This window comes from Vanessa tameamea, chromosome 2 (genome assembly GCF_037043105.1).
Source record: "Vanessa tameamea isolate UH-Manoa-2023 chromosome 2, ilVanTame1 primary haplotype, whole genome shotgun sequence".
Taxonomy (NCBI): Eukaryota; Metazoa; Arthropoda; class Insecta; order Lepidoptera; family Nymphalidae; genus Vanessa; species Vanessa tameamea.
Window position 1 is genome coordinate 6948609 of NC_087310.1, and position 19862 is coordinate 6968470.

The 19862-nt window shown below is 31.4% G+C and overlaps 1 protein-coding gene across 3 annotated transcripts in view; it reads left to right on the forward strand.

Annotated features, from left to right (window-relative positions):
- The window catches only part of LOC113401429 (syndecan), a 234301-nt gene that overhangs the window by 209984 nt on the left and 4455 nt on the right, over nt 1-19862 (forward strand). Inside the window, exons 1-4 of one of the 3 annotated variants that reach the window (XM_026641368.2) lie at nt 16484-16619; nt 17183-17531; nt 19080-19198; nt 19439-19565. In XM_026641368.2, the coding sequence (XP_026497153.1) occupies nt 17465-17531; nt 19080-19198; nt 19439-19565 (313 nt within the window). In that variant the 5' untranslated portion in view covers nt 16484-16619; nt 17183-17464. Of the gene's footprint in view, nt 1-16483; nt 16620-17182; nt 17532-19079; nt 19199-19438; nt 19566-19862 lie in introns of those variants that run through there. The other 2 variants (XM_026641367.2, XM_026641366.2) reach the window with 2 other exon arrangements.

The window sequence follows — 19862 nt, forward strand, 5'->3', positions numbered from 1 at the left end:
TGTATGCAATATCAAGCGCCATGGTTTATCGTAATTTCGCTTAACCATCTCGACTACGTGTGTTTGTTCTTTATTAATAGTATTTTGTCCTGCAAATTAACCAAATTACATACTAAGAACTAAATTTAAAGAAAAAGGAAATAAAAATATTTACTGTCGTTTTATTTGTTTATTTATTATTTTGTTCAGGGTCTTACGCTAAGACAACTATAAACGATGTCATCTTGTTGATAGTGGAACATTCCATGCGTCCCAATAATGTGACGGATGTTTGGAGAAACTTAGAGAATTAGTATGGAATTTGAGATGTACATACTTTACATAGTCGTGCATTGTAATAGGAACACATACAAACTCCTTACCTATTTGTTCATTGATTATAGATTTAAGATGTATGTGGCCTATTCACTATATTTATATGTTGTATGTCTTTGAACAAACATAAAAAGCATTTGAATAGCTGCTGAGCAAAGGCCTTCTATCCCTTTTGAGAAGAGGTTTTGGAACTTAATACACCGTGCTGCTCTATTGGTTGGTGGATACACGTGGCCGCTCTTATCCACCACGTGCAGGCTTCCTCGCGAGGTTGTCCTCCACCGCCGAGCACGAGATGAATTATAAATACACTTTAAGCACATAAATTCAGTGAGGCTTGCCTAGGTTTAAACTCAGAATCATAGGTTCACGTCTTGTAACCACTGTGTCATCACGGTGTATGAGTTTTTCAATACTGTCATCAGTGTAATTTTTTAAGTCACGAAAAAAAGCGTCCAGTACCGTCGACATAGGATTAATTGGGTTCAAAACAATTGACAATGTAAGGTAACCATTATCGAGGATTACCAGGTATTCCCTGGTATAAAATTTTTATTTGAAATGGTTAGATAGATAGTCATCACGAGACTATTATTTTTTAATATATTTAAAAATTGGATGCCTAATTGTGCCCGTATTAATAATTTTTTTAATTATATTATATTAAGGTGTCTAATTATTACCTGCATTTTTACGAATTTCTAATAAAAATAGAGGAGGGTTTTTGACATAAATGGAGTACCTATTCGTGGTATCCATGACATCAAGCCTTACATTTGTTAACTCAATGAATTGGAGTTTAAGTTATGTTTAAAAAAATTACTCGCATAAATATTGTTACGCTCACTATACCACGGAGTAATTTAAGGAATTTTCACTTAAAGAGAAAAGTCCCTTTTGAGTAATAGGATTACATTTTTAAAGACGTACCATTTCGTTCTTGTCATCTCTTAAAAGCATAAAAGAAAATATTTAAACGAAGTCATTAATAAAAGTCTAATTAATCAAAAAGTCATCCACAGCGTTTTCTCGAAACCTTGAACCTAATCGACCAGTAACTATGTAGTGTAATATGAAACTCAACAATATCTGAAATATTTGCTTTTAATTAAAAAAAATCGTTATAATGTTTTGTTATGACCATACGTATGAAACATTTTTCCTAAAGTTATTGTTACAAAAATCGCAATAACATTGTTCTTTTTTAAGGATTTAAAAATAACTTAAAAAATATAATTAAATTAATTAATTTATTATTAAGTATATTATATGTATAATTCAACTCCAACTCGATGGTAATTGTAAAAGTGAGGCAACCTAATGTAAGAAGTCGAGTGAAGTGCTACATTTGTCTTAAATTTTTGGGGATTCGTGGCGCAATAAGAGTACTAGGCATAGTATATTCCTAATAGAAAAGTAGGCCTTTGTCCAGCGGTGGGATATTTAAAATGTTGTTTCCTCATTTCTCTACTAAGTAAAAGTAAGCTTTTTCTGTTGCGGCTTTTTCATTTACCTTGACCTTTAATTTAATCTTTAATCTCTTCTACTTAAAGGATTTGTCTCACAAAGAGGAAAACTTTAAAGGAACAACTTCACGGGCTGGATAGTTATTGAAATACATTTAACATTATTATTAATTAAATTATTCCTTATAAATCAATTATGTTAAATTATAAAAAGAGGTAAACCAAACGTAAATGTACCTGCTGGGCGAAGACTTCCTTTCGGAGATATATTTGTCTCAGAACATCTTACAACTCATTTTACTTGAGAAGGTGTCAAGAATGAAAAAAATACATTAAAAAAGCCTAGATCATTAAAAATACTCTTATCGGATTCGGATCAGTGACCTCAGTTAAGATCCATGTTTTTTCCTTTTAATTTAAATTTAAAAAAAAAACGAAATGTTTTGAAACACTCAATTTTAATTTAAATAATAATTATATTTTTAATGATTTCTTCTTCACATGTATACATTATCTATAATATAAAAATAGTAAAATTTATTCCATAAATAAAATTAAATATTTAAATCTGTTAAATTATAGGAACAATTCCGTATCAGAAAATCACTCATTAACACCAACAGTTGTAAGACTAATGTTCTCGAATTCAGCCCAAGCCCTGGAGCCGTTCGATAAGTACAGGGCGCCCACAAATAGACCTATTAACATTATAAACCATCATTACCCTAAGCACCGATGATTTATTCTAAATTCGAACCATTATTTTCATTAAATTATATGGGGTTTTGCTCTTGATTACGAAATGAAAAGGAAAGTTCGAATTATTTATACTTTTTAAAAATCTGCTTATATTAAAATTATATTCATAATATTCATCTAATAATTGAAATATTTATTGAACATGACGTTTAAATATTTTGAATAAAGCATTATTATTTTTCTACACAATTCTTTTTTCCAGTTAAGCCAATATACGAACTATGTACTGTCACAAAAATATCTACAAAACTATGATGCTAGGACCATTATGCCTGTGATTACTGAACGGACACACACACACACCAAGTATTGTTGTTTGACGATAAAACAAGTGGTTATTGTCTTTAAGATTACAATTATGTCTTATGAACGTGGCATGTTTCCAATCCCATTAAAATAATCTTACTAACAGAAACACTATCTCGCAAGGCCAATGAACGATAGGTCGCAACCAAACTTGATCCGTTAAATTGATCTGACCCACTGACATGATTACCCGGAACGGACTCCAAATGTCGCTGACGTGACCATTCATCTACGGTTATATTAAAAATCTTAAAAGTACTGTTTCTAGAGTCATCTATATTCGGTCCAACGTTCAAAAATTAATTGTAAGTTACAAATAGAATGACCAGCCACAGTCCACCCTCTAACTAATAAATAAATAATAAGCTTGATAATAATTACAATGTTTGTAAAAAAAATAAGACGATCGTAATTGGTAAAAAATAAAGCATTAGTACGACGAATAACTTTATGAAAATACTTTATATATATATCTCTAGAAGCACTTGTTACATAACGTTTTATTTACACAGATGTAATTGGAAACGAGAAAATCGTTAATATTCTTTAAAAAGGGGAGGAAGAATCTCAATATTACTAACGCGCGCCTGTTGTGCCAAAACGTGAAGGCTTGCGCCTTATAAAATTCCTAGCCAGCGGCCTCTAAGCAATTAAGTATAACGGGTACTTACGGGAATGGGTATTACCTCCTTAAGAATTTTTCGATTTATATTTGATAAGAATATTGTTTTTTGTTACATTATAAAAGGGAATGAGGCACTATATACATTTTATACAATATTTTCATAACAATAAAACACCGACTAGATATAATCTTTAATCATTTCATAATGGCCGCAATGCCGATGGTGTATTGCCTTTTAATACACAAAAGTAATACAACTTAATACTTATTACTATTTTTTTTAAATGAATCATCGATACAAAAGCATTTCCTCATTCATCCTTCAGTTGTCCTTAACGCATCCATTTGGAATCAGTCTAGTTTAATTAGTGGTAGGGCTTTGTGAAAACCCAACTGGGTAGGCACCATCCATGCATCAGATATTCAATAACTAAATAGTAATAATTAGTATTATTGTGTTTCTGTTTGAAGGTTTAATGAGCCAGTGTATCTACAGGCACAACGGCAATAACATTTAAATTTTCTAGGTTCGTAGCGCAAAGGCGAGATAAGAAATGGTTACATAGCGCCAATGTCTATATGGATGTAATTTCTCTTCGTCTAACTGAACAATAAAAAAAGATTAAAAACTACATGAGAAAGTATTTTGCGTCAAATTTGTGGGGAACGCTTTTGCTAATGGTTTAATCCACGCAACCTATTGGATAATGAAGTCAGTTCCATTTATATCGGGCACTTACATTTGTCGATCATGATCAATACGCTTTACAAAAAATCTCCCAATCGGCTCTTACTAGCCACGGATCGAAGAGGAAGGGGAGTATTGTAGCATAATCTTTAAAACAAATAGTTTAGAAAATCATAGGTTCTCATAAATGAACAAAGTTGGGAGAATGTTTCTCAGGCTCGGAATACCTATACTACACCACCCGTCGCATCTTTGCACGGATAAAACAAGTAAACATAAGCATTCGCTAATCGACCTATTACTGTATAGGCAATTTCCTTAAAATTTAAACTAAAATTATATGAAAGTTCTATCCATCGTTCATCAATCGGATTAGTAGTTTTTAATGAATGTGAAAGAACGTACAAAACTTATCTCTATAATATTAGTACGAAATAAGATAATGTTAATAAAAATTGGCTTAACGGCGTACATTCAAAAAGGAACAAGTATAAAGAGATTGTAAAAGTTAGAAAAGGGGAGGCCATAAGACCTGCATATTAAAGGCTATAAAGGCATTGGATCATATATGAAATATATAACCTGGTATACATTTTATTACCAAAGGATAAAAATCCAAAACAATTACTTTTCTTGAAAAGGAATGTTTACGATAAAATATATTAAGAAAAGGAAATAAATAAGAGAAAATAAATAACGTGAGTTTGACGTGTTCTATCGATTATACTCGATGTTCCTTTATGCTGTTTGGCCGAGAGCAAACATCAATATGGATTTTTATGCGACATTTCCATGTATCACGTCAATTTATTGAGAAAACGAGGAAAACAGAATTTTTATTAACACAGCTGTGTACATAAAATTGAGGACATTTGGGTCTCCGACACTGTCTTACACTTATAAAAGGTTATTTTTAAATTATTTTTTTATTTTTGGGCTTTTATTTATTTAATATATTACCTTGAAAATAAAAGTTAGTTTCCGTTGACTGATGTCAAAACATATGATTTTTTTATTGTCAATTAATTACAATCAACTGGACAAGACTATAATGTTTACTTCAAAAGCGGTCATTTGACCGCCATTGGTAGAAATAGTTATGTATTGTCGGTAGGTTCAGTGTTAACAATATCTTTCGTTATTTTAAAATAGATATAAAATATATCTAATTCTACTAAAAAAAAGCGTGTGTAAGTCATATTATGTACAGTTTTCAGTTGATGTATCAAAATATTGCTAAATAAGTAAATGTATTGTTTGTTTCAGGTACATTCATCCCTATTTCTGCCTTCGAAGTCATAACAAGAAAACTACGATTAGCACTTACGTATATTAAATTGACATTTTCCTTTTACCAATCGCAGCCTACAAAACGACCCCATGACCTTTTTTCCACTCGCAATTTAAGTTTACACACTTTATTCACATTTTCCCTCACATTATTTAGAAAAATACGATACTAATATTTGACAAAGGGGATGGCTGATTTTTTGTTTGTCTATTTATTCCGATTCACACAGCAATTACTAAGTTGATTTATATAAAACTTTTTGATTGTGAGAGTTGTAAGAGCCGAGATGGCCCAGTGGTTAGAACGCATGCATCTTAACCGATGATTGCGGGTTTAAACCCAGGCAAACACCACAGAATTGTCATGTGCTTAATTTGTGTTTACAATTCATCTCGTGCTCAGCGGTGAAGGAAAACATCGTAAGGAAACCTGCATTTGTCTAATTTCATAGAAATTCTGCCACATGTGTATCCACCAACCTGCATTGGAGCAGCGTGGTTGAATATGCTCCAAACCTTCTCCTCAAAAGGAGAGGAGGCCTTAGCCCAGCAGTAGGAAATTTACAGGCTGTTCATGTTGTTGTTGGTTGTGAGTTTATTTATTTGGGAGAATATATATTTTTATATAAAGGTAGGTGTCGGTCCTGTTTATTTCGCAGAGCGCTGGCGAAGCTTAGACAAAACGTAGTCGCTATTGATCCCAAAAACATCCATAGGAACTACGTACAGTATGGGATTTTGTCAATCGTCTCACGTTCATGCAATAAAATGGACCCATTTCAGAAAAAAAAGTTTTTTCACTGGACACTATAGGCTATAATATGAGTTTTAGTTATGAGAGTTTTATCGACCAATTCAATAATGACATACATAATTAAGGAACTAGTTCAAAATTGTTTTGCATTTATTATTTAACAATAAAAAATATTTTTTAATTAAGCAATTTATTATAAGAAAATATATAAATTATACGAGCTCGTCAAATGATCAAAACGTTCAAGGCGTCATAGTGCTGCTACAATATGATCAATAATCATTTTACTACGATTATTTATAACGTAATTGAATATGTCACGCGAAATTAGAATTTGATTGAAATTATTCCATGATATCGTATAAAAGTAAAAATAATAACATTATGTTTGGTTGATTGAATGCCGTGTCCCACATAATACCAAAACTGCGTACGTATTGCGCTTTTACGTAACGAAAATAAATTTTTCTCATTTTTAAATACATTATAAAGTATATTTATTTTATAGTTCAGAGCATAACCACCTCACTGGTCTGATCCGAGGTTCTGAATTCAAACCTCAAGTCGAACCGATGAAAAAGTTATTGAATTTTCCGTCGAAAAATTCTCAGTAGTAAGCCGAAGTTGGATGTGTTCACTCCCGTGCCTCAGAAAGCACGTAAAATCGTTGGTACTGAACTTGAACTGGTGCCTGAACTCTTTCCGGTCGTGTTGAATTTGCAGTCTCATAGTTTGCACTATAAGAATTAACGAGTAGAGATTTCACCTATGTTCGCAATCATCACAGTTAAATACATTGTATATATGTACGTAGATACGATTTGAAATTGTAAAATCACCGCTTTGACATTACTAGTGTTTGCTCAGTGGTCGAAATTGATTATAATCATTATTCTTTATTATGAAATAATCTATGAATTTGCATGATTTGAAAACAAAATCTGCTCTAATTTTCAATTTTTTTACTGACAACTCTAAATACTAGTCAATAGTTGACAAACAACAAAACAAGAAAATCGTTTGACAAACAGAGAAAAAGGTACTGAACTGTTTATCCCGTCTATTTGTATATTATTATAATACCCTGCGACATATGCACATGTATACATGTGGCACAATTACTCAAGCAGGTTCCCCTCGCGATGTTTACCTCCATCGCCGTGCACGCTCTGAATTATAAACAGAAATATAAGTGGTTTGGTAAATACAAACAAACAAAACAAATCATTATATAATACTGATTTGATTTGTAAAGATTCATAATATTTTGCTGCTAAAAATTCGTTATCAGCTATTTCATTTATCTTTTAAGACCGTTGGAGCCGTAAAACCATGATTTACGACTAAAATACGTCGTAAACCGTTGGACCCTCTAGCGTTAAAACGCAAAAATATAATGGACGAACAGTCAAGCATCACGACCGACAAACTTATTCGTGTTATTAATTAATCCGTGTTATACAATACTGACGGTGTGTACTGTATAAGTAACAAGAATATATTTTTCGATATCCTGTTTTTAGAAATAATAAACAGGATTACTTTTCTGTAAGAACTCGTTGTTTTGAAATGCTTATCCTGACTGTTATAATTATGTAGTCAATATTATCACACTCTGGTTTCTATTTTGTTACATTTTTTGTTTTTTTATTTTTATTTATTTAACCTAAAGTTAAAAATAAATACGATTATTCAAATTTTTTCTTTAAATTTAATTAGATATCCATGACATTGTTGGAATTTTCCCGTTGTAAAATTTAGACCTAAATATTAAAAGGTGATTTTAAATAAATAAATGGAGTGGCTAAAAGTAACGAGTGATCTCGTTGATTTCTGAATATGAAAACGACTTTTTACATTATGTTTATTATGTGTACCCCTAAATTGCGAGGATAAAAACACTCTTGCAATAATTCCTAAAGTCTTAAGGTTTTTTAACTCAAAGGCTTAAGGTTAAAATAATCTGCCTTTCATGTTATTAATAGTGATATGTTCAAGAGATATGCTACGAGATGGGTAGAGAATAATATGTTCTCTACGTTTCAAGTATATAATATACATGAGCAGAAAAAGCAACGACGAACAAAACATTTTAATTTTTGTCTTTCGACTTGTACATATTAAGGGAAGTACTAACTTACTTATTCATCATCGTAGATATTCTACCGCCAAACAGCAACTTGGTATTGTTGTGTTTCGGTTTGTAGGGAGAGTGAGCAAATGTAACTACAGGCACAAAGGATATAACGTCTAAATTCCAAATATTGGTGGTGCACTGACGACGATAGGAATTATTAATATTTCTTACAGTATCAATGTCTACGAGAGGTAGTGATCACTCACCTAATTAAAAAAAAAAGAAATAAGTTTTCATTACAATAAGTTTCAACAATTTACAAAGACATTTAGTAAGAAAATAAAATATCACTTCACTAGAATATCATATGTAAGTCTTTTAGATTCTAATTATACAAGCCTATTCCTTGAACATCTATCTTAAGTCGGTCTCTTAGTTTTTTGTCCCTAATAGTTTTATTATAAGCGTCATAAACATAAATACACTGTTTTTAACAATTAGTTCTAAATATTTGAACGAATATAATTTCTACGAAGGTTTTATAACTGTTGAGATAAATAGATTCCATTCTTAACTATGTGTAAATTGTAAATAAATTGGCATGGTCGTTCCTTATATTAAAAAGTTAACTCAAAATTGAATTTCCTAAACCTAACATCGAGGGGACGAAAAGGGGTCACGTGGGTATTATTATACAAAATGCTCCTGTTTTTAACTACGTACAATATATACTTTTTATATTATAGAGGGAATTGGCGTAAAACTTTTATACTTAGTATACATTACCATAGAAATTGTCAGAATTTAGATTTCAGTAACAGACAGATTACTTACTTTATTAGAAACTAGCCCCTGCTTTCCGTGGATAGCGCTAATTAGATAGACGATTTATCAGGGAGTTTTATTTCTAGTATATTCCAATGGCGAGTGGAACTAATCGTTGATTTAAATATTCCAGGCGATTTGCTAATGTCTCTGCTATATGTATTGTGCACAACAAACGGTTCATTAATATATTTTATACAAACCTAATGCAACACTATTGCTACTTATATCCACTTTTATTTTATTTAGTTTTCCTATATAAACTTTGCCGTTAATCAAAAGCCTTTTTTTACAATTCATGATAAATACAGCACATTACTCATTTCAGATCCCAACCAATAATCATCAACCCGTGATGTCAATTCAAAGTCAAACTTTCAACAAATCAAACCATTAATATGGTTTGATTTGTTGAATGTTGAATGTTGTTGAATGTTGAATGTTGAATGTTGCCATATGAATTGTAGTTTTTGTGAGCTGTTTGAGGGGAACAGGACCAATATACCATTTTAAGATACATTGCTTTGCGATTTACGCATTGCGAGTGCGAGGAGCCTGAGATTATGCATGGACAAACTGTCAGTCTTCCAAATTTTTTCCTACTTATATATTGGACAAATATCTTGAAAACATTTGATAATATGTAGAAAATTTAATAATAATTTAATTTAATTTATAATAAGATTTTTAAATTAACAGGCTTATTTTTATTACTATAAGTATTTGAAACAGGATATTTACCATGTTTTTTATTTTTATTTGGTGGAGCTCGATATTTCAACATTATCTACGAATGTCTTGTTCACGAGTCTGAAGTTTGCGGGTAAATGTCGATAACCAAATAAAAATAAAAACATGGTAAATATCCCGTTTCAAATACTTAATTTATAATTCCTGAAATACGTTGGGACGTAGTAGGTGATTTCAATATATAATTAAAATTATATATTATAATTTGAATGAATGAAATGAGTTAGCTTTAAATTTTACTCATTCTTTGACTTAGTATAAATACCAAGATCATTTAGCTATCATTTAGCTTTACAAGGTTCTTGAAGTAAATTTTTTTCATATAAAAATATCGTTAGCCGGAGTCTTAAATTCTTTTTGGGTTGTAGCTAAACGTAAAATTTTTCCTCGAAGTATTACATTAAAGTTTGTAAAAAATGTTCGTGATGTTTTTATACATTTAATTAACCAACTTCTCATAAAATATTTCAATTATATTTATTTTATATATGATTTATATTGATGATTTTATACATGATTAAATTATTTACTAAAATTCAAATTTCCCTACTATTAACATTATGTCTTTGATATTAATAATAAATATAATAAACATATTCATTATCTTGAACGTCCAATCGAAATGCCAATTTTTCGAAGGAAATTGAATCAAATTTACGAAATGGTGTAATATCTGAAAGTCTTGGAAAGGCGCGTCGTGGCCTGATTTGGGCTGTGAGCCTTGTCGGACTATTTTCCGAGCTATTGCCCCGATGCCGCCCGAGTGTTATAACTTATTTTTAAGACTCCTTCAACTTTCTGTGCATTTCTTGTAATAATAAATAATAAAACATGTTTTAATCAAATAAATTTTGAAGTAAAATACTTTCTTATTGGAAATAAAATTTAGTTATTATTTTTATACCTCGCGTCCTAGTTATCCTAAAATTATATTACAACTCAAAATTTGTTCCATCTATTTAGATACTATGCCAAATGGTTTCACTAATATATAAAAAATCTATTACGAATATTTTCATTGTGCATTTTCTTTTCCACGATGTAGTATTAATGGATACTTATTATATATTATAGCTACATTACATACATATAATTACAAAAACGATGTTTACGTATACTATTCTTTGATCGTATAAAATACAGAACGTATTCAAATATACATTACTTTGCATCAATTTAATTTCATATCATATATACGTATTCATAGTATTATAGGTAGTTATAGTTCAAGTATGTACCTGTGTCATAATAATATTCTTATATGAATAGAATATTTTAAAGGAAAATAATAGACAAAACAGACATTGTGGTTGGCTGTGACATGTCATCTTATTGGGACGGAATGTTCCTCGTGTACTTCTCTGACATGAATTTTGTATTAAAAATTTTATAAATACAAACATTATTATATCTTTTTATTAAATGACAAGTTGTACAAAAACTGTTTTTAGACAGTAGCAGATTTTTGTACAAAACATTTCGTTATTTCAGTTATTCGAATATAAAATTAATTTACACTAGAATTTATAATTAATTAATTTATAATCTCGGAGAAGTCGTCGTTCTTGAAAAAATCTTCGATTGAAATGAAAACATCTTTAAAGTTCAATGAGCAATTCTATAATTTTCAACATGAGTATAATGTCTTCCTCAATATCATCACACTTGAATTTCCTCCCGAGTGACGCTGGGTATATACAAATTTTTAATTAAGTCTCATGAAAATAAATAAATATTGCATAATATGCAATAAAGTTATCATAGTAATATTTAAATGTTATTGTCCGTTTTACGATTATAATAAACGTCACCAACGAGTTTCATAGTAAATTACATCCATGTTTTTTGATTTTATGTAATAGCTAGGCGAGCGGGCAAATGGGCCACCTGATGGTAAGTGGTCCACAATCCTAACATCACACCAATGCGCCACCAAACTACTAAGTAGCCAAGATGTTATATCCCTTGTACCTACCGCCAAGGAGCAATACTTGGTATTACTCTTACGGCATTATTACAAACAAACATAATTTCCAAACGCATGTCGTTTGCTTTTGTATCGATAATGATGACCATTAAAAGATACATGCAGACAGAAATCCACTACAATTAATCTTCAATCAGAACCTTACTAGACCAAGAAAAATAAAATTGTTGACATAAGTATATCTAGTACCATTATAAAATTGACTTCCGAATACATTTCTCTAACAGCTGTCAAGACTGACAAACAAACAGACATGTTGGCTTATAAAGGCATTCGGCGAAGCATTCAAGATTTATAATTCCGTGAATAAGGAACTTGTATTGTTGCCACAAATATTCTTTTCTACTCAAATATGAAATCCAGGGCACGAGAAAATTGCGCTTGTAGATCGCGGAGACTGCAGTTAATGTCGCCAACAAATGGGAAAAGAAATGTCGGAATCATAACTACCAAAAGGTCAACAGCTTTTATTGTTTCTTTGTTTCTGTTAAATGTATTTACTAAAAAAACTTATTAGGCGCAATTAAACATTTGATCCCGAACTATTGCTACGTGAAAGGTTAAGGGCTAGACTCCGGAAAAGCAACTCTGAATTTGTAACTCTCTGTTACAATTCATTTCAACATACAACACGAAGAAACACGTCCGAAATTTCGTGACTTAGTGGCATCAACGGATGAAAATCCAAAAGCATATACTTATTTCAACTGGAATGACAGTTTAGGTAAAACATTTTTATTTATACTTTTAAAAAAGGCAATAGATTTTCCTGTTTACTTAAATTGAGAACAAAAGTGTGAAGTGAGACGACAATATCCCAAGGGATCGAGATGGAACCTGCGACTATCACATCGTTTGAATAATACGTACATATTTTTTATGGATTAAATTTTACTTTATATAAGCAACAATTATTAGACCTAAGTCGATAAGCTTATAATGTCTGAAGTAAACATTGAGTAAATTATATGGTCATGTGGGACGTGCTCTCTAAAGACCTTCGATTAATCAAGATAAGGGTAGGTTGAGACTTCAGACGACCGCGAGATGGCCTAGATTAAGAATGTTTGCTAATGGTTCGACCGAACCCCAACATCAATAACGATTTGTTGTAAGTCAGTACAACATTTAATCTCAATACCAAAGTAATTTTTGAACAAACAAATTCAGTATTATTTGTAATAATCATAGGAATAATATATTAATATATTTAACGTTAGACATCAAAGTGAACAATTTTAGACGATACCTATCAAATTTCATTAATCAATGTCAAAAAAGTTATTATTATAAGTACGTTTATATATTAGTATAGTAAGTTTTCGGATTTTAAGTAACATTTAAGTAACATGTTCTGTTTATTATCATTATTGATCTTTAGAATGTATTTTTTAATATATTAAATAATAAATAAAATGAATCATTAATAAAAACTATATCAAAAATCAATGTATTCCAAAGATTTACATTTTGTATAATAATCGACGTCTAATTTGAGAATTTCTTTCGCTTATAATAAAACAATATTCCAGTCGAAACCAAAAATATACAACCGTATTTCACTCTAATTAAGTCGACGTTAAGTTTCAGACTCACAGATCAAACTGGAAAATTAGCCATATCTAAAATACTACTATATATTTTATTTATAAGCTGTAGGTACTTGCTACCACAATTAACATATGTAATCAATCAGAATAGTCACGGGCACGTCCAAGACGACGACGTCACCACAAAGGGCGTGACGTCAACATTATCCGCTTAATATTCCCTTAGCGGTCTGGATTTCCATTAAACTTTGTACATTTTAAACAGTTGCCTTTTGCGCCTACTTGAAAATTCATCGCATATTTAAAGGTTCCACAAAGAGCTTTGTTTAACTTTTTGAGCCGCTTTAAGGGACGTGAAACTCCCGGCACTACTTAACACGAAATACTTGTTTGACAGAACATTTTATCAGACATCTTAGCTGAGCTAACATTTGTTATAATAACTTATTAATTTATTTCTAAATTAATGGCTGAGTAGAAAATAATGTACTTAATGATAATAAGTTGCCATTTGCGCCCAAATACTTTAAACCAAAATTTTATTTAGGCCCTGCCATTTTTTATTTATACCGCTTACTGAAAAACATAACATAACAAATTACATATAGTAACTTTTTTGAACTTTTAATAGAAATACGAATCATATTTAATGTGACACACACAAACACAACACACACAAACACATGAACCTACGATCTTATTACATATATGTAGTACTGTTCTGTGTTATACGTAAGTGAATTTAATTAGATACCTGCCCATTAATCTATTATTGGACTGCGCTGGACACAACCAACGAATGGTGCTTGTGCTCTAATTACAAACATACCCATTTACTCGTAGAAGTCGGGGGTCAGATAGATAGAACACGCAGGTGTCGACTAATCAAAGCCGGACAAGCATTTATATTTCCGTACATAAAATGTATGTGAGTATATTATAAATAAAATTTAATGTTTGCATAGTTACATGTATGTTGCTTATATCTACGGCGTAGCAATGCTACATGTGCAGGTTATGTACAATCATGTGTTCAAACATTAATGAACTAGATTGTAGCACCAAAATGAAATTTCGGTGTAAAATTTTAACTTCACGATATGAGTGGAACTTATTTAGAATTCTTTTGTAAAAATAAACAAACACACCGTAAATTACCGTAAAGACACAGCGCGCCAGCACAAAATATGTTTGCAATATTTAAGATCAATTAATTGGTTCGAACGAGTTTGAAATTCACTAGTATATAAAAGCTTAGTAAAGTAGTAGCTATATATAAAAGCTTGTAAAAAGCTCATCAAAGTGCTACAGCTTTACAAAACCTTCTATTTTTTCGTTTTCGTGCTAAATCCATCCCTATAAGAGCAAATACCTATATCTTGTCTCCTGATGCTTGATTTATTGCTGCGAACTATAAGAATAATAAATATAAATTTAAAACAATAAAAATCATTAGAGATTAGCTAGGATTAAACCCGCTACTGTTGGTAAATTTCTTCATGTTTTATCAACTGGGCCATCTCTACCCTTCAAAATCCTAAAATTTGTACCTAAATTATGATGTCATCAGCAAGATTATTTTATAATAAACCTTAAATTAAAGTAACAATAGCATTTCGTTAAAACCAGCACGTATAAAGTATTATTATAAAGTAAATACAAAATCAGTAAAGAGATTCATTGAAATGAATAAGGCATTTCGATATAGGGTCAAATCCGCTTTATCCGGCCCAGATAAATATTTCTCATTAAGAACCGGTATTAAATATATATAGCGGAGTAATCAGAAATGGGGATAAACGCGACGTGTTCGGGTTATACCTGGGGATTTGTACGAATTATGTAAAAACCAGAAATGGCGACCCGCAGCTAATAGAGATTTCCATCGCAAGCATTTTATGAGAAAAATAGCCTTTTGTCATCATTTACGTCGCTTGAACATTATTACGTTGCTTCCTTACACTTCCTCACGTTTTCGCACGGCAGTCAGCTACGGAGATTAAGTTTCGTTATTCTTTGTTAAGTAATAAAAAATAAATAATAATATAAGTTAACCCTCAAGATATATAATATATGCTCCGCAGGGTTTCATTCGCGTAAAACATTCCTACAATGGAAATGAAAAAAAAAATTGATACCCCAATTGGTTTTCCAGAACTTCAGCTTTATTATATAAAGTATAGATGGAGACACTGAATGAGAAATTTGTTCATGTAATGATAATTAATACAAGAACATTTAAATATACGCTAATACATTTTGTTAGTATGCTATACGTACAAAAAAAAAGATTGCATGTATATTATTACTAGATGTAGCCTGCGTCACTCCTTAGAGTTGAAACTTGCTCGATACCCAATTTCATCAAATTCAGCTCAGTGCTTAAACCGTGAAAGAGCAACAGCAAGACAGTCAGACTGATTTACGTCCGCATTTTTAATATTGGGAGAAATAGACCTTAAAATAAAATTTAATTAGAAATTACAAACATAGATTTAATTTCAATTATATTGGTAGGTTTATTCATTTGGGGAATACTGTACTATGAAAGCAAAATAACAACCTGCAAAATTTCCACTGAGCCTTATTTAACTGCTGGTGCTTTTATATAAGTAACTTCGATTTAATAAGTATTTAAAAATAAATATCTTGTTTTGATTTGATTACGACCAATCAAAATTTTCATCAAGACCATTACAAATAATATGCACCTTTTTTAAAATGGCTGTATCAAATTTAATGAAACTTGTATGAAGAGTTCATTTTACTTACAACTGTATGTTTATCGGAGCTAGCTGAGCATATTTTACCTTATTAACTAATTATAAATTCAACTACATTGTATTGAATTACTCAATCAATAGTATATTTAAAAAAAATATATTTAATATAAAATTATAAAAATGTAAAATATTTAAAAGAAAAGGCAAACAATTTAATTTTAACATAGCAATATTAAACGCTAACAGCGCGCTCTAACGCAGGAGCCTGAAATTTCCTTGAAAGCCTTCAAAACTCAAACCCGGCATCTGTTGGCAAGCGGCGGGAACGCGGATCGCGTCAGACCTCCCTCCCCTTCCCACTACTCACGAAAGCCTATCGATCGTCTACCGTCACTACACAACTTACGCTAACCGAAAGGACACTGCCACAGCTTTGTAAAGCTATTAACATTAATAACAAACCTTTAGATCTAAGAAAAACCTTCAGCGATCGGACTTTCCTAGGTAAGAGATAGTTTATATATGCGTCTTGGACCGTTGATCACTTTTCCCCACTTCACGATGACGTGGACAATCCCTCGTAACTACTATTTATTCCTGTTTTTTATTAAATTATTAGTTTTTATATGTATACATTTGGATTCATTTAGTTTATTGTGAAAAATTGTGTCGGAATGCCTGGAAGTTTAATGTAACTTGATTGCATCAAATGCATATTTAATACCTTGTTGAACTTTCTGGAAATAGGTCGCTTACTCAATCTATAGCTGTGTTGACGTCAAAGTCGTCATTAAATCTTTTAACACTTTTAGCGAATGCTTTAGAGCTTAGAAATACAAAATTAAAGTCTGAATACAATTTAATGTAAATAAAACTACTCATAATTTTTCAGATAAAAGAGATATTATATCTGAATTGTATTTTATTTACAATTTTTATTAATTACAAGTTTTGTATTTTTTCATCAAAACCATCCGTTTTGCATATAAAATTACCCAAAAGGGTTTTATGTAACCTATTTCGTCAATTAAGTTTTATTAATAAAACAAATATTTAATAAATTCCAGGAGGGTGCAACTGGCGTTCCGTCAACGGAAGGCGCAGTACACCAGCACGACGATCCGCTCGCATCAGACAAGGATCTGTTCATCGACGATGATGGTTCCGGTGTAGAGATCGACGAGAGCTCCGGCTCCGGGTGGGGTCCCGGGCCCGGTCCGGACGACGAGGACGGCCGTGCCGGCTCAGGTGACGCACCCAATGCGCCTGAGGATGACGAAGACTTCACTCTACGTACCACTACGACACCGGAACCGGTTGACTTCGATTCAGACTATTCGGAGGAGCATATGATCGACTCGGTTCCGGAGACCGCACCCACAATCCTGCCAGTAGACAAGTTCGATGTAGTCAGTCGTGAGTAGAGGCTGAAGCATGCCAGTTTTGTTGCCATTATTAGTTTCTTTATTTTATAAATGTGGATTTGTTTCATTTCAACAGATTTAAATTTGTTTTATTTGAATATAATGAACTAGTTAAACAACTCCATATTTACATTCAAATTATATTTACATATGTATAGTATTAACCAGCAGACTATTATTATAATTTCTTATCTTTTTAAATCCGGCTTGTTGAGTTAAAATAATTATACTCATTGGATAATTGGGCTAGTAGGTGTCTGTGTCAGATAGAGTTACATTGCGCTATATATTATTTACATGGTGGACGAATTATTTAAATGGTTTTCCAACTACATTTTAATATTGTAAAAATTGTGTACTTATTGCAATCTTTGTTTAGGCCATATTGAAGTTTGTAATCGCATAGTTTTGTTGCCGTTGCGATATTAACACGCAACCAGCGCTATGACCTTGATTTGTGTTTAATTATCATCAGCTAGCTAGTACAAGTTAACGTTGTTTATAATAAAGGTATAGCTAAAGTTAATCCCTCTATATTTCCCTATACGCTTAACGTAATAGTCCAGTACTGTTCTAATCTTATAAAATTAAAATAAAATATAATAACAATTTTATAGTCTCCAAGGAATTTGGTAAGTTTTAATATTATCAAAATGTGCATGGAATCATATCATTGTAACGGTTTCCGTGACAACTTTATCGTTGAAATAAAACTATTAGGTACATTTAAAATTACAAAGTAAAGACTTTTGTATTTTGCTGCTATGAATTTTAGTTCTTTTAGTGACTTTTATACTTTATTAGTAATGAAATCTTTGACTATTATTAACAATTACGACGATATGATTATTAAATTGTTATATTTATGTATCGTACATATATTATCCTTGTTTAAAACGAGGATGTTAAAATTTCCTAACTTGATCAATTGTTTTATTAATCACAACTGAATAGTTTTATTTCAAAATAACATTAACGAATTACTTCCATTTTTTTTAATATTCCATTTTCGAATCAAATCTTCAGCATGTTTCGCATTATAGAAAAAAATATATGATTTGCTCTCCGGTGTGTCATTCACGTGTAATTTACAATTTTTAATATTTTTTCTTATCACTTTAAATTTTTGTCGTATCATGCTAATATTCCTATTCCAAATCCAAATTATACCTAACATCGAAAATACCATCAACAATAGTCTTCGTCATTCTATTAATATGATATTTTAATACTTGAAACCCTAATTACCAATAAGTGACATGTTCCGCTAACTTCTAAACTAATACTGAAATTATACCGAATATAACCAAGAAACTAAAATAATATAATAATCTTAGCCTTTATAAACAAGTTAACATTCCATTGGTTCAGGGTATTTGACTAGAATAACACTTGCTTCTTAAAAAAAAAAACAACAATCTATCAATTCAGTTTAGTATTATATTATAAGCCTCAAAATCTGATAGTCCCAATCTTTTAGTAAGAACTTATAATAGAAGACCTTTTTAACTAAGTTTAATTATATATTTAAACGTTACAGCTCGTATATTATCTAAACCAGAGGAAGCGCCAGACACACGTGGATCTGGAGAGGAACAGTCCCCTCGTCCAGATCAGACAGACATTAGTATATCCGGGGAAGACATCAACCCACCTATTGTGAGTATATTCTACATGTTAATGTAAAAACATCTACACATTTTCTCTCTCAAATAATTCCGTATCTAATATGCCTACTATGTTTTGACATCAATCGAGCACGTAAAACAACTGCATGGTGGCGGGACAAACCAATCCAGGAGTAAATTTCCCAGGGAGAGTTCACGTGAGCAATTGACGATCGGCAAACGAATGAGGGTGATGATTCTTTTTTTAACTTTATTTTATTTCTAATTCCAGGACCAAGATAAGTCTGGTTCGAACCTCGAACCGGAGTCGCGTCCGGCGGACAACGTCGTCTTCATCATGAACGCTAAATCCGAGGATCGCGCCACCAGCTTCTTCGCGCAGCCTGGAATACTTGCGGGTCAGTTAACTTTCGTGACATTGAACCATTGTTTTTATTCTTAGTACTAAATACATTTTGAATTTAATGTTCATACTCAGAAACATTCAATCATAAATTATACTGAGACTATCCTAGGGTCGCTTAACACATACCCTATTAAGTCATTTCTTTATTGGTTGATTTTGTAAGTCATAAGGTTGCAGATCTTAACCTCAATCATAATCCTAGGCTCAAACCGCTGGTAGTGCCAATAAAATGGTATTGAGTTTTTCTGTTAATTCTAAGCAGCTCTAAGTTTGGAAATGGAAATGGTAG